Source organism: Nuphar pumila, chromosome 13, assembly GCF_984573655.1.
Source record: "Nuphar pumila chromosome 13, dmNupPumi1.hap1.1, whole genome shotgun sequence".
Classification (NCBI taxonomy): Eukaryota; Viridiplantae; Streptophyta; class Magnoliopsida; order Nymphaeales; family Nymphaeaceae; genus Nuphar; species Nuphar pumila.
The window spans coordinates 16,231,278-16,255,715 of record NC_143261.1 but is presented as its reverse complement, the minus strand read 5'-3'; the positions used below and the strand labels follow the sequence as shown (position 1 = coordinate 16,255,715).

The 24,438-nt window shown below is 38.1% G+C and overlaps 1 protein-coding gene and 1 pseudogene across 1 annotated transcript; both read right to left on the bottom strand.

Annotated features, from left to right (window-relative positions):
• Positions 1 to 2,068: 2,068 nt before the first annotated feature.
• LOC149817915 (putative monogalactosyldiacylglycerol synthase 1, chloroplastic) lies at positions 2,069 to 4,089 on the bottom strand. Its single transcript, XM_089986114.1, has 5 exons — positions 4,040 to 4,089; positions 3,754 to 3,939; positions 2,732 to 2,893; positions 2,460 to 2,601; positions 2,069 to 2,293 (listed from the first exon to the last, which is right to left on the bottom strand). Exons 1-5 carry the CDS (start codon positions 4,087 to 4,089, stop codon positions 2,069 to 2,071), a joined length of 765 nt encoding a protein of 254 aa, XP_089842240.1.
• Positions 4,090 to 22,080: 17,991 nt separating this feature from the next.
• On the bottom strand, positions 22,081 to 24,064 carry LOC149817914 (trans-cinnamate:CoA ligase, peroxisomal pseudogene; annotated as a pseudogene).
• Between the last annotated feature and the right edge of the window lie 374 nt (positions 24,065 to 24,438).

Sequence of the window (24,438 nt, the reverse complement as noted above, 5' to 3'; positions counted from 1 at the left end):
TAGACATTTGAAGGATTGTCGATGTTTTCTGACTACACCTAATTCCAAATCAAGTTCATTGAGTGATGGCATTGTAAGGACAAGAGGTACCCGTTATCCAATTTCTTCTCTTGTAGACAAAAATTTTTCTCATCCTTATAAAGCTTTTCTTTCTAGTCTAACTCAAACCCAAGAGCCTACTAGTTTTTTTTAAGCCATGCAGGATCCAAAGTAGTAAGAAGCCATGAAAGTTGAGATTCGAAAATTAGAGGAGAATGACACTTTGACGCTCACCAGCCTATCGCCAGGAAAAGACTCAATTGGGTGTAAATGGGTCTACAAGGTTAAATTTAAATCTTATGGATCAGTTGAACGGTATAAAGCATGCCTAGTTGCTAAGGGCTATACCCAAATAGAAAGAGTGAATTATAACAAGACATTTGCCCCTATTGCAAAGGTAGCCATCATTAGATGCTTTCTTGTTGTGGCAGCAATACACAATTGGCATCTATTTCAAGTAGATGTCAATAATGCATTTCTTCATGGGGATTTATAAGACAAAGTTTATATGAAGTTACCACTGGGATTCTCGCGATAGGGGGAGAATGTTGTCTGTCAATTTAAAAAATCTATTTATAGACTTAAATTGTCATCTCGAAATTGGTTTTCTAAATTATTTGAACTTCTCACGAAAATAAAGTTTTAATTTGCAATCAAAGGCAGATTATTCATTTTTTTTAAAAATCAACAAAGGAGGCAAGGTATTTGTCATTGTTTATGTTGATGACATCGTTATTGCAGATGACAACCTTGGAGAAATGAACCATCTCAAGTCTTGTATCAATGACCAGTTTAAATTGAAAGACCTAACAAAATTAAAATATTTTCTAGGAATAGAGGTGGCGCGGTTAAAATAAGGTATATTCTTGTCACAACAAAAGTATACACTGAATATTCTTCATGATATGGGATATATGGGTGCACGACCTTGTGATTTCTTTATGGAGCATAATTTAAAGTTGGACAATGAGCATGGTGAGCTTCTTAAAGATCCAACCCAGTATTGGAAGACCGTCGAAAAACTTATCTACTTAACCATAACTAGGTATGATATTCTTCATTCAGTTCACGTGTTAAGTCAGTTTATGAATCAACCTCAGATACCACATCAAGAGGCCATGTTTAAACTATTGCAATATTTGAAAGGGATGCCAGGTTATGATATTCTACTTCGTTCGGATAGTCAACTCCAAATCAACGGGTATTGTGATTCAGATTGGGCATCGTGCCCGATGACCACTATAAGAAAAACATGGATTAACGACGGACTCTATCTATTGCTAATCCATCACTAATCTATCGCTAAACAGTTTAGCGATGGATTGGCGATGGATTAGCAGCGTATAGCTTTTATCGCATAATCCTAGTCACTAATTAGCGACAAAACTGATCTGTCGCTACTTCCATTGCTAATTTGCAACAAACATGATCTGTCGTGAGTTCGTCGCTAAATAAACACTGATTTGGGTTTGCGATGGATTATATTTTATCACTAATTTCGTTGCTAAAATAGCGACAGAATATAATCTGTTGCAAAACATCGAAAATTTATCGTTAAATATTAGCGACAGATATTATCTGTCGCTAATCCATCGCAAAATTTAAAAAAATAATAAAAAAAAGAGCCTTGAGGCATGCACCGCAAGCCGAGGCATACACGCCTTGAATTGAGCATTACTCAATCGTAAGTTCCTTCGCTAAATGATTAAAAGGATAACAAGCATCAAGGCATGTCAAACCTCTGAACATGAACAAATTCCACTCAAAGGTGCACCAGATTATGTTACTCAATGAAAATTAAAAGCAATTTTAACAAGGATCCATGTGTTTTGATGAAATATCAAAATAACAAGAATCTTAACACGTAACCCAATAAGTAGCAGGAAAAGAATGTGAATAAAAAAAATAGCACAATCTTAAGAGGATCTGAAGTCAAAACTTCCAAGCATAATTAGGAATATGAAAAACTAACATGAAGAAAGCAGTTTCAAACTTTCAATTACATATAAACAAGGATGGTTGTCTATACCTAAACATGTATGTTCCACTTAATCGACTGCAACCTACTCACAAGTTTTTTATTCCTTCCATAGATAACAATAATCTGACATATTGGCTCTTCAATAGACTCATTATATAATGCATTTGCAAGAGCATGGGAAGTGGCTTCAATGGCCCCCATACCTTCACCTCCCCCCATGAGTAAAACAATGGGTAGCTGCTCATCCATTCCCAATTCCCTTCTTAGTTCATCCTAAAAGGGAGTGTCAAAAAGATGAGGAAAAACGTAAAAGCGCATAAATTGAAGTTCCATGACAAAGAAGATAACCTTAGTCAAATTATGACAGAACATCTCAGAATAAATGTAAATGAAACAGAATAAATGAATGGCAAGCAAATGAACAATCTTAAAAAAGAACCTTTGGCTGAATAGGCTTAACAAAAGAAGGCCGCACAAGAAGGTCGTACACCCTAATTTGAGAAGCTTGCAGTCGGGCTCTTGAAGCCCTTTTTGCTACCTTTGCAGTTGGGCAATAACATCTAGTTACAAGCTTGTGAAACCTGACCAGAGAAGTGAAATTAGAGGTATTATACTTAATCAACATAAAAATCCCTTCAGCAAATAGATTAAAGAACTATATGATATGAAAGACGTCAACAGAATGCTAAGTGCACAAAAAGAGAGCTATACCATGTAGGATGGCAAGTGCTTAGATCTGTTACAACAGTAGTGAACACTATTCTCTTCAAAAGTCCTTTTTCTTGCAAGATTCGAAGTGGCACATGCTGCATTAAAGGATGTACACTAATTATGATATCTGGTTGGTACTTCATCAGTCCTTTTGCAACCTCTCTGGAAAAGTGGAAATGCACATTGATGCACCAATAGATGTTAGAAACATACAGATGTTTACCAATTACTCCAGCTTCCAAAATGATAATGTGTGTGAAACTGAAGCTCTCAGACTCTTTCCTATATCTCAAGTCCAATCAGTAGCTCAAAGCCTCAAACTCATCAATAATCTTGAATTGAAAGTTCTAAGTGTAAGAAACTAAGCACTATAAATTTCCAACAGGTGACTGTCCCATAACAGACTCTAATGTAGGGATCAGACTAATACTCAAGGAAAGATTCAACATTCAAACAAACATGCACCTTTATGAGAAAAAAATATATTACAAAGGCCCAAGTATGTAAGGACAATAGATTTCAAATGGATTACTATGCGATGGACAAGATAAACGAAACATATTAAGATGTCTTCGGGTCATTTCACATTCAAATAACATACACGTTCAACAGGATTTGACTTCATATAGAAAAAAAATCTTGGCATAGATTTGACAAATTTGGAACATGCTGCAAATACTTGGGGATTCCTATCGAGAAAAAAAAATAAAGAGAAAAAAACAACTATAGCCTACAAAACACAAGTCCACAATTGAAACCATAATCAATCCCAGATATCCCTCATGTCCTATGTTCTCTTTTAATGATATTTGTTAAGCAATTTAATCCACAAAATATATGAATAAATGGAAAGAACTTGTACAATGCACATTCTCCCTTCAGTAGCTTTGACATAGATAAGTTTACCCATGTTTCAATCATATATAAATAGTTAACAGTCGGTGAGCACTCAGCACCAAATACAACTGAAAGCGTGAAACAATATGTTCAACATTCATCCATCAAGAAACAAGAAACCTCACCGAGCTATGAAAAAGGAAGTTGCCGTGAAATGTGGCTGGTGGACAAAGCACGGAGCTGATGCGTAATACGTTATCCTCCAGAGTGCCCCATGTTTCACAAAGAAGTTGTAGCTCCTAGGCAACTGGTTAAAAGGCCAAGGTGTATGATCCGACCACAAATCTGTAACATATACCTGTGCCAAGCATCTGTAAATAGTACATGTGCCACACCGTCAACTTCTCCTCCTCCTGCTCCCCTTCCTCCATCTTCAACCTCGACCCCTCCTTCCTCCCTTAGAAACCCTGCCTTTCTTCCCTCCTCAACGTTGTCTGCTCCAACCCGTTCGACACCGGCATCGATCTCGGTCGCCACTGAGGGTTCTTGGCCTCCTTGCAGGGAAACCTTAACCCCAATTCGGCCGCTGATGCAAGCAATCACCTGAGCTTGATGATCCTCTGTTGTGGGTTCAACGCCCTAAATGGGGGAGGAAAGAAGAGAGAGATTGTGTCTTAAACGGGCCTTTTTATATCGCAAATTAGAGACAGATTCATGACAAAAAATTTCTATCGCAAAAATCATTGCTACTTTGAGACAGATTAGTGAAAAAAAATCGTTGCTAATCTGTGTCTAATTTGCAACAGATTTTGAGGCAGAATTTTTCCGTCACTACTTAGCGACGAATTTTGAGGCAAAATTTTTACGTCGCTAATTCTATAACTAATTTTAATTTTACGGAGGACTAGTTTTCTCTAGGTAATCCGTCATAAATTGATGACGGATTATTTCTGTCGTAAATTTCCATTGCTAATTAGCATTTTCTTGTAGTGGACCTGATGATCGACAAGTGGGTATTTGCGTAATGTTTGGATTAAGCCCTATCACGTGGAAGACAAAGAAACAAACAACCATTTTCAAATAATCTGCTGAAGCAAAATATAGATCCATGGCACTTGCATGTTGTGGATTAACTTGGATCAAAAGTCTACTTGTAGATTTGAGAATGCCACATGATTATCCAATGAGGTTATACTGTGATAATCAAGCAACCCTGCATATAGCTGCCAACCATGTATTTCATGATAGGACCAAACATATAGAAATTGATTGTCATGTTATACGTGACAAGGTCTAAAGCGAGGAGGTTCAAACCCAGTTTATATCCTCGACAAATCAAATTTCAAACTTGTTCACCAAGTCTTTTAGATCAAGATCCGTTTCAAACACTACAGGCCAAGTTGGGTATGATTGATTCGGGAAACCCAACTTGAGGGGGAGTGTTAAAATGTTTGTTACTGTATACAATGAAGGCATGTTTATCCTTATTGTATTTACCATGCAGTTATGTACATGATATAATAAAGAGAAGTTATCATTATCTCGTCAAACCTGTGTAACCACTTGAAAATTGTTACTGGCCTTGCCATGTAAATCGTTCGTGTAACCACTTGATAATTGTTACTGACTTTGCCATGTAAGTCGCACAGCCATGTTTACCTTTTCACTTGTAACCATCCAATCAATTTGTATTCTATTTATTTTTCATTCAATGAAAGATATAGTAAGGTTCTCTGCATTTTGTTGTTCAAGTTCCATTTTCTTTTAGACCCGTTTGCGACTTCTCTAAGGCCCTGTTTGGAATCTAGGCGCGAAGTGGAAAGTGTAGATTACCCATTGCCATGAATTGCTTCCAACATCAATATGAGGGTGGAGTGCCGCTGTTGAAAAGGATGCCTCTTGCCATTATTTAAGCACCAATAATTTCTATATCAACACAATGGTCAAGCTTCTTCACAATCCTAGCAATAATATGAAATTGGTAAACTTTAAAGGCACTAGACCACTGACATATTTTATCAGCATCTAATGTTAATACCTAAACTGTCTTAGTGAAGGGAATGAACATACATCATTTTAGTTATGAAAGGAAAATCTCATGCATTAAAAGAATTGTGTCATTAGTTCTGCACAAATGCGTTGGACAGGACGCGGGTGTGAGACTGGCTAGTCTAGGACAAATGCCACACCTTCTGACCGTGTGACTTTTGTCTCCCAGGATGCAAACACGGCCTTAAAACCCAACCTGATTAGTGGAACTCGCGGGCTTCGTGAGTCACCTTTCTGTGTTGACCCAATTCCTCGGCCTCTCAATGTTTGTTGCCTGACCCAAACCCAAATGGACATGACCAGACTGGCCAAATTCAAGCTGGTCCAGTTGGTTTACCTAGTGGGGAACAAATAAATTATAGATTATTTATTCAACTTGTGGGTGTTGGAAACCCCAGTTAACATCGTTGAGTACTTTTTGAGTTTTTTTGGAAGCCTTGAATGGGAGGTTTGTTGTGGTCTCATACTCTCTTTTGTCTGGAAGTACTGGTATTGCCAGAGTTGCAAGTTGGGGAAATGAGATTGGGAAGCAAAAGCAGGAAGGGAGGCACTTTTAAAATTTTAGGAAGTGGAAAGTGTGGGATGACTTAGAAGCGAACCAGAAATCATCTCAAAAGTGATTTAGGAAGTAAACCAAAAGCGACCTAAGAAGCGAACCGGAAGCAACCTAGGAAGTGAGAGAGAAGCAAAAAAAGAAAAAAGAAAAAGAAAAAAATAAGAAAATAAGAAAAATCAAGGGGAAAGCATGCTTCTCCTAAATGGTCCCATTTTTTTTTTACATTTCTCAGCACGTTTCGGAAGCACCACATTTTGCACTTCCCCATATGGTACGACGCTTCTAGTAACCCTGACTAAAACACTCTCAATGCCAGAAAAGAATGTTTTAGCAGCCTCAATGCCACATCCCCAACACCACATTTTTTGGCAAAACCATATTTTAGCATCATATGGGAATCGTGTTTCCAACTCAATTCAACAATAACAAACACGGCCTTATAAACAAACACATCATTTTTGGAAGAATGATTACATTGGGAGATGACCTTATTGATTACTAGATCTGTGTACCCAATGTGTGCTTCTCAAAGAAGAATGAACCAATAAAAAGCAACAGTTTTGGCTTTTCCAACCTATTCTTTTGACGCCAGAAACTTTGAATGCCAAGGATATTATCCTTTTTATTTTTCTTATGGCATGGAAACCACATAAGTCACTTAGGGCGTGTTTGAATCACGGAATGCGCATGAGCAGGGATTGATCGGTCCTTGCCTGGGTGTCATCCCATGTTTGATTAGCAGGAACCAACTATTCCGAAGGGGACTCGTTGCTTCTTGCCCCTTTGTATTTAACATTGGCGGGGCTACGGGAAGGAAATAGTGTGTAGCATCTCGGTGGGTGTGACTCATAGGTTCTAGACAAACACCACCTAATGTGTTCAGGTGGCATTTGTTTGGTGAGTCAAACAACCCCTTAGGGTATGTTTGATGCGTCGTTCCAAGCGTGTTTTGGATGAAAATCTCGCTTGGGATGGTGATTTCTAACAAACCCTCCGCCTGTTACAAAAGTAATAGGCGCGATGATGCAGAGCATCTAGAGACAGAAGCGGATTTGGATCCCAATCCAAATATCCAGACCCGTTCCGGACTTCGCTACCCAAGGCGATCCACACGCTTGCAAGACATCCATGGTCCTAGTGGATCTCTCAGTTAGTCGATGCTCATTGTGATCCTTTTATTGCTTTGATTCCATTACAGAATCATATTTTTGGATATTGTTTCATCACTAGTTATTTCATGTACTTTTTTTATTTTTTTTAGGAGCCAAATTCTACAGATCTGGATAGTTCTGGTACCCTGTAGGATCTTTTTGTGGTACTAGAGGGTGTATGGGGTCCAAGGGTAGTTTTTATTTTTTTGCAGATCTGTTTTTCTCTTGGTGTTGGTGCAGGATCCAATTCACAACCTATTTGGATCCGGATCATGATCTGTCTTCATGAGGAGGGTCCTAGGTGGCGCCACTTTAGTGTGGTCCATCTTGGACCTCATTTGAATTCATGTTAACTATCCCAAAGTCAAAAATGGACTGTTGGTAGAGTTATTAGCATTTGACAAAATCTAGGCTTGCACACTCATTTTTGGTGCAAAGCTTGGGAATGCCAAAGTCTCTTTATTGTGGGCCTTTCCAAGCAACCTAAGCCCTTAACTAGGGAGGTAGACCAAGGGGTGAGGGATCTTCTTCTTCATTTTTGAAATTGGTAGTGTGGCTGGTTCTAGAATGAGAAAAATCAAGTTTTTTGTGTGGTTGGTCCTTGAGAAAAGCTTTTGAGTGTGGATGTTTGGTGGAAGGTTGCTTGGAGAAGAAGGTGAAACCGTGTATCACCTTGTGAGAGGTTACAATCGTTGTGGCTTTACCAAGCTTGTTCGTGGTGGTTGGTAATCCATCTCTACTGTTCGTGGTTTATCTTGTGATATCGATTGCTTCCCAACGACGGCCATTATTGATTTCAGCCCGAATATCTTCATCGGTTTTTCATTCTAGTCCTTTGTTACTCTTGTTCGCATTTGTGTTGCGATTGTTCTTGATTAATCATTGTTAAACTATTTTGATTCATTAAAGAGTGGTGAATACATGTTTAGGAGGGTTTATGTTAAGAATTGACTCATTTGATCTAATTTTATTTGGGACTATTGTTAGGTGTGTATGAACTTGGATCCTCTTAAAAATACCAAATTCTTGTTATGAGGTAACAGAAACGTCTCTGATAAAACATTCGTATCAGACTCATTTCTAAACGGATTTTTGTGTTCTTTAGCTTCCTGAAAAGCTGAGACAATTATCTACAACTTTGTAGTTGAGACCTCTTTGCGATTTATCCGTTTGAACCTCTGAAATTGTCTGTCAAGTTGTCAAACTGATAGAAGTCCCCTGTTACATTTCTGCTATAGAACCAACTTAATAGTGTTCGGTATTTTCTAATTATATGGAGATTCCCTGAATGAAATTTCAATTTTTTTTATTTTGTGGAAAGTTGTAATCTAGACCTACAACTTTTATGTTTTGGGTTTTGATTGAATTGTTGCTTAGTTGCCTCAAAAATATTGATTTTTTCTGCTACTATCGAATCTTTGAATTTTATTTTCTGAAACAATAACTCATACCATTCTGAAATTCAAAAATTCGTAGAGGACTGTAGAAAATTCTAAAAATTACAATCTTTAGTGTTCTCGAAAGGTTGGGATTTGACCTTCTTTTCGTCAATTGTGAGTTTTCACAAACTCCAACATTTGAGGGGTCAAAATTCACTTCAAACAATCTATCCCTGAAATATGATAATCTGAGTTGGACTTGTTTAGCAGTCTCGGTGATGAGTCCGTAGAGCAGACATTCTTGCCCCAAATCTAATGTGTTTGGATTCGTTGGAAAGTTGTGCAAGTTGTGCACAACTTTCATTTGGACAGCCTCTGTCAAAACAGAGTACATATGTCCCGAAAATCTGTTTTTCCAGAGTTCTATTCAGACTTTGCATCATATTAGCTTCCGCGTGTGTTTGGATCCGTTTGGATCTTGGATCGTGGATCGGTGTGTACCGAGTCCACCGTAACATTGCATCACACGAGAAGAACGAAAATTTCTCGATGGGCGCACCCACGAGCTCTTTAGTCTTCGGCACCACCTGCTCTTTCAGCAAGGGTTTCTTCAGTGTAGCGGGCGTGCCAGACCATCTCTTGCACGCCCAACACACTCTCTCTCTCTTTCTCTCTCCTGTGTAGCGGCCAGAGTGGCAGTGCTCTCTCTCTCAGCGGCCGATAGTATCCTAATTCCATTGAGGACGATAGTATTCTATCGACAACGGTGATAATTATCTCAAACTATAATTCTTTGGCTAAGCCGCTAAGTGAAAGGGGAGATTGCTAGGGTTTTCCCATGTCTGCAACCATGCTCGTCTACTGAGATCTCATCACAGGTAAGAATTTCTGCCCTCATCTTCCCATTCTCCTCCTCCTTTGTCTTTGTCTTTCTATGGTTTTTTATGGGGGAAATTTTGGGTTTGAAATCGAATTCTTTTGCGTCTCAATCTCGGTTCTTCTGTTTGTTGATCAGATGTGCTCATGTTGATATGTCATTTATTCTCTCGATGCATTCAACTTAGATAGTAAATCTTTTGCCTTTATTTCTTTTTTAATTGATTTTTTTTTATATATGTGTATTATATTAGTCTTGATTGTTGATTTTTCTGATTCCTTCTTTTTTTCTCAATAGATTCCTCTGGGTTTTGTTGCTTCTTGCTGGAACCAGCAAATCCTAGGTTTTACCTGTTGGTATCTTGGTATTAGGGTTTTATTCTGGGTTATTGTGTTCCCCTTAATCTATCTATGTATGTGCTCATTTTGGAAGCAATATATTACATTCGTTCAGTTTGTTGGTGCAATCTAGTGGTTGATGGTTCAGGAACATTAGCTTTTGATGGTTGCAACTGTAGTGATGCTCCAAGCTGATATTACTTTGTTTTTTACTTTTATACTTTAATCCAGTGCCAAACCAAATTTTTGTGTTTTTTTCTAACTCATGAAACAAATTGTGTCTATTTGGCACATTGATTAGAGTATAAAAGTAAAAAAATGGCTTTTCTAAGTGTTGTTTCTGGTTTTTTTGCATCTGCCTTTTGACTACGTGAAAACCCAAATACAAAACATACAGCCTGATGCTTTCGGGCGATACCCATACACTGGTTCCTTTAATTGCTCCATGAAGACGCTGAAGTCGGGTGGACCTTTCAAGTTTTACACTGGGTTCTCTGTTTACTGTGTTCGAATTGCCCCAAATATCATGGTATGTTGTATTTGAACTTTATAACAGTTTTATAATCTCTTCATGCTCAGCCTGTATATCTTGTTGATTATTTGGTTTGTCATTGCAGATGACATGAATATTTTGGAACCAGATCCAAAAATTAGAGAAGGTTGTTGGGTTGTAAGAGTGTTGATTTGTTTGCTCTCTGGGCAATTCTTGTGCTTCTAATTGAGGAATATCTTTGTTTTAAGGAACTTCATTTTGTTTCTTGTCATCTTTTGTTGTGCCTAGATTTTCTCTTCTCTATGGCAGCAATATTTATTTTTAGGCACAATGACTAACCGGAATCTGGTAATAAAATTCGACTGGTTTTTCTGGGTTAATACAATTAGTTTGTCTAGAATAGGACTAAAGCTTGAGCTCGAGTTACAAGCGTGTTGAGTGGCAGTATAATGGTAGGTTGGTTTTCTTAATTCAGGTTGTTTACTTTGTTTGTTTTTTGTAGCTCTACTGTAATTGCAAACTTGGTTTAAGACTGGTGTTACTGATGCTGGCTGAGAGTTGGATTACTTCAAATGTGACATTTGGTTTAGAAGTTACTCTCGTTGAAATGTTGTTCTTGATGTACCTAAGAAGAGGCTGGTACTTCTTGGTGATGCTAGTTATTTTTCCATGGTGGAAGTGCTTTGTTTCCTATTCAAATTCCAGTAATGGCAGAAATAGCAAAATACACACATAGAGATGCTGATCAAGAACCAGATTCTCGAAAATGGCGTGTTGAGAGCTAGCATTGAGGTGAAACTGCGAGTGGATTGCCTTTGCTAACATGGATTGAATCATAGAGATGCATTCAAATTGTTGTGGAGAGAGCCTAGAATTCTCATTTATGATTTGGTAGATGTGGAAAGGAAGATCGATTTTCTTACTGATGCAATCGGATTCTTGATTAGTGCCCTGATTGAAGTTCCAGAGTACTTGAGTGTGAATCTTGAGAAACAGATTGTTCCCAAATACAGGGCCATTCAATGGCTGAGATAACCCTGTGTTTTGTTCTAAGACAACACACAGACATAGACACTGATGTGCACACACACAACATGGTGGATGAAACCTGTCAGTCTCCAATCCCTCTTCTGCAGATATCCATAAGGTCAGTATTGAGCCAATCTTGTAAGAGTGCAACGACTTTTGTGATAGTATGTAATAAATGATTTTCGAATGTTGTATAGACTTATGTGAGCAATAATTATACTTATACGAATGATTTGTATTATTAGACATATCCTGTCTCAAGGTACCAATTGAACCTTTTCATGAAGTCCATACATCTTCATTAATACTACCCTTTCACTAAATTATCTAAATTGCCAATGCCAAGTTGATCTAAACTGCAGTGTCTAACTCTCTGTGAATATGATGGCAAAGATTGCACACTATTTCTATTTTTAGATCATGCATTGAACTGCAAAATATAAAGAGAAATGCATATGCATCAAAGATATATCGCCTGAAGAGTTTTAAGCTAATTTTAGTCATCTCATTGAGACAAAGGATAAAACAACTAACACGAACCTTGCGGGTGCCTCTACAAATGCTATGAATTGAAAAATTCTTTCAATCTTCTTTACTTTTTTTAAGACTTTGAGGTAATCCAAAAATGTTGACATTGTTAAAATTTTCTTCACCTTTTTTTTTTGATAAATGAGCACAATGTAGAATAGTTTTTGAAAAACCATATTTGGGGCAAAAAACCAATTTGATATCCATATTCAGGTCAAAAATCTATATTCGAGGCCAAATCTAATTAGAGATCTATATTCGGGGAAAATATCAAATTCAAGATCCATATTCGGAGCAAAAAATCAGTTTGAGATCCATATTCGAGGCAAAAATCCACTTTAAGATCCATATTTAGAGCAAAAATTCATATTTGGGGCAAAAATCTCATTCGAGATCCATATTTGGGGTAAAAATCCAATTCAAGATCCATATTCGAGGCAAAAATCCAATTTGAGTTTCATATTCAGGGGAAAAAATCTCATTCAAGATCCATATTCAAGGTAAAAATCTAATTCCAAATCCATAAATCCATATTCAGGGAAAAAATCATGATTTTAGATAAAATTTTGTAATTGGATCCATATTCGAGCAAAAAACGATAATAAACTTGTTAAAACATGTAAAATGGTGAACGAATTGGGTCATACAATCTAAAATGAAGTAATTCGATCAATTATCCATGATTGTCCAAGTTGTTCGTACATCATCATCAAACAACAAACATTTAGAACGTAGCATTTGAGTACGATCCAAACAAACGTTGGACTTGGAACATATGTTACAGAATGAACAAAACCAATGTTATGTTCCGTCCTTTTTGTTCATTTTGTTCAAATATGGACAAGCCATCAAACATGCCCTTAAGGTACGTTAATGTGTAGTAGAAGACTTTGTGCATGGGTTGTCGTGGTTTGGGAGCCTTGTAATGGGATGGAAACACGGTTTCAGTGACGGTGAGAGAGTTGCCAAAAATATTCTCACGAAAGTTGTTGAAATGTGATGTTGGGCAGAAAACACCAGTCTCAATGCATTGTTTCGGCAACGCCACCACTCCCAAACAACAAGAGAGTATGAGAGCATGGTGGAAACCACAACACAACCTCCAATTCAAGGCTTCCAAACATAGCCTAAAACAGAGTCAAACAAAAGTCATTTAGCTAGGCACCTTACTACGTTGGGATTCAGGGATAACTTATGTGATCACTTATGTAACACCAACCAATCACCTGACAACTTTGCATTCTGTTGTTGTGGGCTGCTGTCATGTGCATGACTGGCTTGTGTCACATAGAGAATCACTTAAGCCATCCCTATATCCCCACTACACCTTATCCATTTCTATGTCACATTTATCAGTGCATGATATATTGAAAGACCTACATTAAATACAAAGTAATTTTGTGGGTTTTATATTATATATGAGAAAATTTTTCTTTAGATTTACATGAGAAAAACTCAAAATTTCAAAATATCATGACATCTTACCTCTTCGAGATGTTGTGACCTTGGTCCATCCATCTTTTTGGCACCCTTTGTCCATTGAGTATGAACAAACCTTCAGTACTAACCTAAGCCTTATTAATTAAATAGTCCTCAGAAGTTCAACCTCCACCAACACGAGGAAAAAGAAAAGGACAAGCTCCAAGAGTCAGAACCTTGTGCTTCACTCAACTTTGAGTAGCCACAATCAAAACTTGGCCCTGAAAATGAGAGAGAAGAGTTTACACAAGGTCTAGCCAATAGTCAACACGCTTTACACACTTGGGCTTTGTTTAGGAACCGGTGTTGGAGCAGAAATGAAGAGGGGGTGATGGGGGAGTTGAGACGAAAATGAATGATGGGAAGTGACATTTGTCAACTACTACATTCTCATGCAAAATGTAGCTGAAATGGGAATATGGTAGGTCATCTTCACTCCCAAATCTGAGCTCCCAAACAGTAGTAAGAGTAGGGGATTCAGTGAATCCCAAACTCTCTGATCAAATCGGGCTCCCAAAAACAAAGTTGATGTCATTTTGAGAGAGAGTGTAACGCCCTGAAATTTAACCCAAATTTTTGAGATTTTTTTTTCAAGGCAGCAAAAATATTCAAATTTAAAAAAGCTAAACATTTCAGGCGCATCACAAGAATTGTCAAAGAAGTTACCATTCATTTCATTTCTAATAAGAAGTTTAAACATAAGGTCAGAGTTTCTGAATGACTGATTGACATAATTAAAAATAGCCAAATTAACTTTTGAGATCCCGAAAACATAATAGATCATATATCTAGGTTCGTACATCATCCCACAACCGCTCTTGATCTTTTACTTTTCTCCTAAAAAATAATAAAATAATTTATGTCAGACTACAATTAGTGTGTGTAGGAGAATACTATGATCTTGCAAATGTACTATGTAACAAGTATGCAATGTGTTTGCTTAATTATAGACAGTGAAGGATGATAATAAACATGACATAAAGAATAAGTAACATGAAAACAATTTATTATATATCACTATTCTAACTCACAAAAATATAACATGAATTAACATCTAATGAGATATGTAAATATTGGTCTAAATACTTAATTACCTCCTCAATTATCTAATTACAAGTTAACAAGTTCAATTTATGCTCTATTAACTAATTGCATGTTGTAAATAACTAATAACATGTTTAAATAATTCAACTCATGCTCTTTTAGCTAATCACATGTTGTAAAAACTAATAACATGTGAAAGTGTAAAGATTACAATCCTTTGTCTAACTGATATATACAAGATATTCAATTTAACATTTCTCTTGAATTATTTTGTGGGTACATGCGGGTCAAGACAATCGTAACAAAAGAGAACACTCGGGGGTTTATTATACATTGATGTTTTATTAACCCGAATGTTCTAACTGAAACTGAAATCCTAAGGGAGCGGTTGAATGATTGAGAGAACCTCCCAAAGGCCCAAGATAATAGGATGCATCCCTAGCTTTTGCAGAAAAACTTGGAGCTACCACCTAGGACAAAATTGGTAGTCCGGGTCCCCTAACTACGAGAACTAAGGACCAACAAGTCATTTTCGCTCGAATCAAGAAACACATATCTTCGGAGTTGTGTACCACCTACCCTCTCCAAGGTAAGCCTGAATCTAAGTGGGTTGCTTTTCTTATTAATTTATATTTTCTGATGTGTCCGGGTTTTTCCTGAACCAAACTCAGTCGCTCAAAGACACTAAAGTTCCTCAAAATTTGATTCCTACTATCGAAGTAGTAGGCCCTCAACCATTCATACCTTCAAAAGGTATATTAACCAAACTTTATTCATTTAATTATGCAAACCCACCCAGAATGCTCTGGTACCTTTAAACCAGTCAGACAAAAATATAAAATTTACATTGACTTGTATATTAACCTTATAAACTCGAGGTGCCAACGTTGAACCCTCATATTCCCTGGCTGGGCAACTTAGGTGCCAGCATCAATCGGCCCACAGGTTTGGTTATGTGTTCTCCAATTGAAATTTTTAGGTAAGTTACCTTTCCAAGTAAATCACAAAGGATTGAGTATAAGGTTTCGTACCAATATCCCTTTTATCAAGCACCATTTTATTATTACCAATCCCGGACCTAATACCTAATATGAGCAGTAGTCGGTCCTTTATGTTAAAAAGTTTATACCCAATTAAATAATTTTCATAAACAAGTAATGAATAGATCAAATATGCAAATTCAAGGATTTTCATAATAAACCTATATTCGGGATACCTTCCCAAATTAAACACTTTACACTATACTATGAAAACAAAAATGATACATAAAACAACATGACAATTGGCTTGCATATGGTCTTGACTAAGCCTGGAATATATCCAAGATAAACATGTTCATCTCTTAATATGTTTCACAAATGAAGAGCCCAGTTGCATGATAAAGATGTTTTTTTTTTCTATAGTGAGTAGTCAAAAGAGAATTTCTTCTTGTGCAATAACGGATTCCTACAACTATCACACTTTATTGTTCATCTTGAATCTACAATGGACCAATTCATGACAACTTGAAAAGAAATTCTTATAATCTGATTGCATGCAAATAAACAGTTTCAGTAAACAATCTCTCTTTACATCATACATGAATCAACTGTAGGCAATATTAGATGGGATCTTTTAGTCAGAACAATTATATTTTCCTTACTACGTCAGGTTAAACATTAACGAATGTATAGCAAAACTTATAACTAGTAGTTCAATAGTGGTTGACTAGATGCATAACCAGAATTTACAACTGCAGATTTTGTACTTCTATAGATTTTAAAATCTCAATTTTCCAGTTACCGAAAGTTGTACTGAAAAAAATCTGGATTCTCTACGTGGTGTGCATCTCTTGGATATTTGGTGAGTTTTGCTGATAATTTCTCTTAGACTTTAGGTGAACCCTGTGAAAATTCTAGATTCCCCTTTAGTAGGGTTGTTTGTCTGAGATCTCCCCCATGAGAGATCCAAATCCTTCTCTAAAAAATATTGTAGATCCTTGATAGAGCCTGTTATTTTCCAGTATTTTTATGGATTTTTTTAAAGAGATTTGATCTCTATCAAAAAATGGATCTTGCATGAAAATCTGATGATATCCTTGTCAGGGTCTAGACCAACCCTAATCGGATCTGTCTTCCCAATCTGTAGGCCCAATGCCAAAACCATAAAAACAAGAGTTGTTCCTCATGAACTCTTCTATCATTTTCCAGAATTTCAGGATTTTTAAGGTTTGAATTCTTATTTTTCTAGATTTTATAAGTTCACTGTTGAATTTCCTGTTAATTCAATTTTATCAGAATTAGAGGTCTCATAATCCTTTGTGTCCTTCCAATCCATAGGTCTAATGCCAAAACTATCAAAAAAGGAACTGTTCCTCTATATGTCAGGGCCATCGTCCTAAAATTTCAGCCATTTTGGCCACTGTTTACCATTTTTCCTGTATTTTTTGTAAAAACCTATCATTCTACCCCCAATTCTAGAGTCACTGGATTCCGACAGAACTCGTCGAAGATGTAAAGCTCCGACCATAGATCAAATCCTAAATCTGTAAAAGGAAAAAAATATTTGCCTAACTGTCCTATGTTACCTCATAAAATTTGAGGAATTTCTATGGTAGGTTAGTACCTCAAATTTGGTTTTCATTAGGGCAAATCTAGGGTTTAGGCAAAAATCATGTAATTTAGGGTTTTTATTTGAATTTCCATATTGAAAAATACCAAAAATATTAATTTTCAGATTTCATTCTTTTCTTAGGATTAGTCTAGGTGTCCATGTCAAATTTTAGCCAATTCCAAGCTCATTTGCCTTTTATGTTAGTTAATTTTTAAAATCAAAAGTGAAACTCAAGTTAAAATCAGGCGAAAATCAATATTTTACAATATTTTTACATTTTTAGGCTTTTAATATATTTATCATCATCTCACATCATATTATAGTTGATTTCCACATCATTTACATTCATTCGAATTTCAAAATTTGCTTTTTTACAAAAATTATTTCAGAAAACCCTGATTTCAAGGCCATAGTCTTGTTATTAGGGCTATTTTGGTCATTTTGACCTCAATTTCAAATTTCTAAACTTTAATTTTCATATTTTCATCATACCATATCATCTTGTGTTTGATTTATTCTCATTTGAATTTCAAAATTTGTATTTTTACAAAATATTTTTCTGAAAAACCCTGATTTCAAGGCCATAGTCTTGTTATTAGGAGCATTTTGGTCATTTTGACCCCAATTTTGAATTTCCAAAGCTTATTTTCATATTTCTAATCTAATTTCATCATTTATGTTTATATCAAGGTGGTATGAATTGAGTTTACCTTTGGATAATATCCGATAATTTCTCAATATTTTTGGATAAATCCAGATAAACCTATATTTCGATGCTAAAATGTTTTCTTGTTTTGCAGGATTATTCAAGTGGAGGACTTAGCTCTTTTATTTATTTTTATTTTTATTCAATTCAATTCAATGTAAATATCAAGTTGTAATATTTGGAATAAGAGTTACATTTTTTGCTTAGAATAAGGTGCATTGCATATAGTTTGCTTTTGTAATTTCAATATCTCATGAATGTATAATTCATGCATTGTTTACCAAATCCACTATGGTTGGCACGAATGGCACATGCACAAGTATTAGGGTGTTGACAAACTCGGTGAAATTCGTATTTTTGGCCATAGTTAGAATACGAAGGAAACCCAGATTTGTGATTTTCGTATTAGCCATATTCAACCTGCACTCTTAGGCTAACTTAAAAAATGCACTGCATTTATCAAAAAATCAAAAGAATTTTTCCAATTCCTCAAAGAAATATCTTTCAAATCCATATCCATTCATTTCAATTATTTCAAACAATCATATGCTTTCAATTCAATTTAGAGAAATTGATTTTCCTAAAAAATTTCAAGTCTTTCTCAGGATTTGATTTTCTCAAAAACTCTGAGTTTTCAAATGATATTTCAAGTATTTTCCAAGTTCAAATCATGATTTTGCAATATTTTAATATTCTCAATTTCAAGGTTCAAAGCTTCAGAAATTGATTTTCCCAAAATCTTTGAATTATCATCTGAAACTGGTTTTCCCAGAATTCCCAAGTCTTCTTTAGAAATCGATTTTCTCAGAAAAAGCAATTCAAATCTCAAAAAATGATTTTTCAAAGTTCTAGTTTTTCTGAGAATCCATTTTCCATTTCAAAAGTCATTTTCCAGTGCAATTTCTGATTTCTAATGAAATTCTTGATTTTCCCAGGAATTCCTTTTCCAAGCATTTTCCAAATATCAGAAGCAAACATCATATTTCTCAAATGTGCATCTTTTCAAAATTTCATAGCACAAGCCTGATTCTCTATGCATTTTAAGAAAATAGAGCATGATTAGATATTTTTAACTTAACTAAAGCATACTTTTGATCCTTGGTTCAATTACCCCTGGTAAAGGCGCCAGGAACGGTTGAACCTCGTACCAACAGGCGAGTCCAATTCTACGGAATTTTCTTGCTATTTTAAAATGGAGGCGTGTTATTTCAAAACAAATTTTTAAAACTTTGGTCAAATTTGACTCGCAGAATCGTTTTCTCTCTCGCCTAGAGAAGGAAAAATTTTGCGACGATAACAGGGTCCTAAAGTGTCTGCTGAATATTATGAATGGTGGCAGATTGTTTGTCCACCTCCTCTTTGTCAAATTCATCATCAATGAAATAATATTTTTCTTCAATAAATTTACTCTCTTTCTACCATGATTTGATGACCTCGCCTAGGTAACAAGGCATATTTTCTGTTGTTTATTCTTGCAAAGAATGACAACGCAATTGTCATGACTCCAGCGATGACTCAATCCCTACTAATGAGATATTTTTCCAATTGTCTACCATGTCTTCAACAAATACTTTCCTCTTAATCATAATTATTCTCAGAGTCTAACCAAATCTTTGCTCTGCAGTGAGCGCTCCCCACATTTGATGGTTCAGACAAGGTCAGGAAGAAAGACAATATCATATTAGTGCATCATATACTCATCAGCTTTAGAAGAAGACATGAACTCCCCATGCTCAGTCAGGAGTTAGGGCCAACAAGAGAACGATGGCATTGATCCCCAAATGTATGCCATGTTCCAAAAATTGATGAACAAAATGATGAGCGAGCAGGCTGAGACCTGCTTAGACAAGAATCCGTTCAGACAGAAGGCCAAAGGTCAGACGGTCAAGAAATCAGGAAAAACTTTCAAGAAGCATGTTCAGCTAGAAGACACTTTCGATGAAGCAGATTCAGCGGAAGATACTGATGAAGAATGCGAGATAATGCCAACATTCCAAAAATCTACTCAGGAGCAAGGGGCAGCCCACAAGCTGAAGGATAAAGTCATTGAAGATCCACTGCAAGCCCAATTAAAGGAAATGGCAAGAGTGATCATGGCAATGAGTATCAATGCAGGGATAGAAACAAACACACCTTGATTATATAGGCGAAAAAAATTACCGAACCAGATTATAATTCCCACTGATCATTTCAGATTTTAAATGGACATGCCTACCGTACCAAAATAAACGTAGACAGAACCATAGAAGAAATGGATGGTTTTCGAATTTGACAAAACACACAAAGTCTGATTATAAACCAGAGTACATAAATCTGAATCCCCTTTTTTTTTTTGTGCCACGACTCATTGCTTGATTCAGACACGCACAGCAAAATCGAAGAACTTCTACCCACTCCAATACGGTAATCAACAGGTTCAACGTTAGATTGCCAAAAATCAAAATATGAGAAATTAACTATTCCTCATTTAACACCTACACAGTTCCGGGATTCAACATTTACTCAGTTTAAACTCATGTAAATGGGTTGTACTGTTGTAACTTGCATCCTTAGAACATACACCTTGCGAAAATCATAATAAACCCTACCTCGTAAATGCAAAATACCCACTGTTGTCGTGAATCTGTGTGAACTCTTGCAGTTGTGCTCGTGTGAGTCGTGTGCATTTTCACCGGCTGGTGCGAGAAAGAAAGGAAAACGAGAAGGAGATGAAGAGAGAATGAAAAGGGAGAGAGGGTATTAACGAGAGGAAGGGGATAGGTCTTAAGGTGAGTGTGTGGGTCAGTTAGAGATCCATCTATAATTAGGGATGACTAATTTTCTCTCGCTAATCCATCTCAAAATTGCAATGAATTATTTCTGTCACAAATGTTCGTCCCTAATTAACGTTTTTCTTGTAGTGAGAGAGAATCAGGGAGGATGATTGGGGAGGAGAGTGAGAGATCGGGGGGGAGTGGGGGTCGGTTACCCCACTCGCTTCAGCGGCTACGTGAAAGCATGCAGCCTCTCTCCACTAAACTCAAAAGCAACCCTTTTTTAGGGTTTGCATACACCTTTTTTAGGGTTTGCATACACCTTTTTTTTTAACGCACGTTATTTTCAATGTGATCCATTTTTTTTTCATCTCGGGTCTTTCGTATGGTGACCCGCGACCCAATTTGGGTCCAAACCAGGCTATCCAGATCCGTTCGAGGATCCGACTCCTCTAACTTTTTAAAGTGTTAATATTTTAAAACTTCGAATATGAACTTAAGTTAAATTATTATGGATTCAAATACGTTATCATGAATCCTAAATTATCTTATTTTGGATCTAAGTACAGTTTTAACTGGACCCGAGTATTACCGATTTAAAATTGATATTGAAATTTAAGGATCCGATATCCAAGATCTAACTAAAGTAACGTGGATTCAAACATCGCCTAGGCTATTACGGATCCCAATAAGGTGTTATAGGTCCAAAATAAAAAAATTCTCATTAACATTTAATTTAAACTTTGCTTTAAGCATCTTATCCCAATTCAAACAGTGATTCTAAATAGTATGCTTTAATGGAGCTTCTAATTTTAAAACATATGGAGTGACAGAAGCTTCTATTAATTATAAACATGATGTCAATGCGAAGTAACCAGTTCGGGTTTTCTCGTTTGTTCTTGTACATGTAATCCCCCTTCCCATTGGCTTTATATATGCTAATGGAGTGAGAGCTAATCCTAGTTTCTCTGTTTTTAAATAAAAACTTTCTTCCATAAAACAAGAAAACATGATGTCAAAAAGCAAAATACACATCATGAAGCATGCCCAATTATAGGCCTATTAGGAAATCTTCCCTACCTAACCATTAATACATGGTACATATAAATTGTCTAAAGCGTCCTTTCAAACTAAAGCTAGTGCAAAGTGCAACCACAATATAATTCAAGGACGGTTAGGGTGAGGACTACTTAGTAAGCTTGTGTTCACGGTTTTTACCTTTTATGGTGATACAAGTTGATCCCATTGCTTCTAACAAGTTCTTAAACTACCTCACGGTGTGTTATTCATTAAATGAATTAGAAAATATATATATATATATTGAATACCTTCAATAGTCCTACACTAATACAAGGTACCGCCAATGTTTAATTTATGGTGTGAATACGTAGTGAGTAGTTAAGCTTTGCAATTTGAATCCTCAATGATGACGTTTACAGAGAAGGAGAAAGAGTGAGTGTGTGTGCTGATGTAACCATAAAAAAACACATAATTAATTATGATTATGTTCAACGGGTATGATATTGTATATTCCATAATCAATATTAATTAAAACACAACCAACAAGCAAATATGTTTTATTAACAAAAAAACTAAAACAAAATTTTACATAGGATGTGCTCTCCATATACTAACTACTATTTTTTATTCCTTTCACAATTTATTTGATTGAGAGCCAAGAAGAGAGAGCTGTATCATATGGGTACATTCCTTCTATGATCATTAGGAGGATCTTTCTCTTACCAAGTTATTTGTTCACAAACGAGGTCTAGCAAGCACTTGTTGATGGTGGTTGTACTGTCGAGCCTTGGGCAAAGAAGTTTGCCTGTTGAAAGATGGGAGTTTTTTGGGCGCCCCAGCACCGGCCAAACCCTTGGCCATGGCCCTGAGCTGGAATTTCTGGATCTTTCCGGTTGATGTCTTTGGAAGTTCCTCCAAAAACACGAACTTTTTCGGCACCATGTAGCCCGGCAGCTTCTTCTTGCAGAAGGAGATCATCTCGGCCTCCTCCTGACCTTTCTTGTTGAGTCTTTCCTTGAGTGCCAGGAATGCACATGGCGTCTCCCCCCAATGCTGGTGCGGCATTGCCACCACGGCGGCCTCCGCGACTGCCGGGTGGCCGTAGAGCACAGCCTCCACCTCGATGCTGCTGATGTTCTCGCCGCCAGAGATGATCACATCCTTCGACCGATCCTTGATTTCGATGTACCCGTCCTCGTGCACCACCCCTATGTCGCCGGTTTGGAACCAGCCATCCTTGAATGCATCACAGGTCGCAGCGGGGTCCTTGAAGTACCCCTTCATGATGTTGCTGCCGCGCAGGACAATCTCGCCAGGCGTCCGGCCATCACGTGGCATGCTGGTCATTGTGGCCAGGTCCACGACGTCCGCATCGGCGAGGCTGAGCACGGCCAGTCCTTGCCTGGCCTTCAGCCGTGCCTGGTCCTGGCTCGGCAGCTCGTCCCATGGTGCCTGCCACTCACACACCAGGGCTGGTCCTGTCGCCTCGGTGAGGCCGTAGGCATGAGTGACGTGAAACCCACTCTCCTCGATCTGTTGCAGCAGCGCTGGAGGTGGTGGGGCCCCGCCCGTGAGGATCTCGACGGTCTGATCAATTGGCCTCAGCTCCGTGGGGCCTGCCGTGAGGATGATATTGAAGACAATCGGTGCGCAGCACATGTGGGTGACTCCGTGATCAGCGATCGACCGGTAGATGTCGGCCGCAGTCGTGTCACGAATGCAGCCGTTGGTGCCGCCCCTGGCAGCAGTGCCCCAGGTGAAGGTCCAGCCGTTGCAGTGGAACATGGGTAGGGTCCACAGGTAGACAGGGGCACCCTGCATCTCCCACTGCAGCACCAGGCTGAGCGTGCTGAGGTAGGCCCCACGGTGGCTGTACACCACGCCTTTGGGCGCCGACGTGGTGCCTGACGTGTAGTTGAGCGAGATTGGGTCCCACTCGTCCTTCAGCTGCACCGGCACGAACCCAGGGTCGCCCTCCTGGACCAGCCCCTCATACTCCAGCTCGCCCATGCGCACGCCGGTGGGCTGGTCCAGGTCGTCTATGACCACCACCAGCGGCACCGGACAGCGGCCAGCCCGAGCGAGCGAGTAGTGGGCATCGGCTTCAAGCTGCACGATCGCATCGCGGGCCTTCCCGGCATGCTGGTAGTCGACGAAGAGCAGCTTGGCCTCGGAGTGGCGGAGGATGGTTGCCACCGAGTTGGCATCCAGCCGGGTGTTGATGGTGTTTAGCACCGCCCCGGCCATCGGGACAGCGAAGTGCATCTCGTACATAGCGGGGACGTTGGGGGCGAGGACTGACACCACGTCGTTCTTGCTGATGTTGAAGGAGCGGAGGGAGGAGGCAAGTCGCCGGCACCGGTCGTAGGTCTGCTTCCAGGTGAACCGGACCCTGCCGTAGATGATGGACGTCCGGTCAGCATAAACCTTCGCAGCACGTTGTAGGAAGTTGATGGGGCTCAAGGGGACGTAGTTTGCTGGGCATTTTGGTAGCTGGTCCATCTCTAGAGAGAGAGAGAGAGAGAGAGCAGTGAAGGGTTTTAGGCCTTCAGGGGTTATGGGGGGTACTGCGTGAGTGTAATGTTGAGGGGGAAAGGGAATTATATAGCAACCTCTTTAAGAGAGAGAGAGAGAGAGAGAGAGAGAGAGGTGGGATGATATTACATAATACGATCGAACATAGACTATTGACTTTGATGGTTTGGATGGGAATTTATACTTTATATGAATACTGAAGTGTGGTGGATGGATTTGATTATGAAAAATTCTTTCTTTTTATACTGTTCTATCGTTTGGGTTAAAGATGGTATGAGTGGCCATCATAAAGTACAGTTGTCAAGGTACTGATCAGATTAAACCCCGTTGGTTTACGAGTG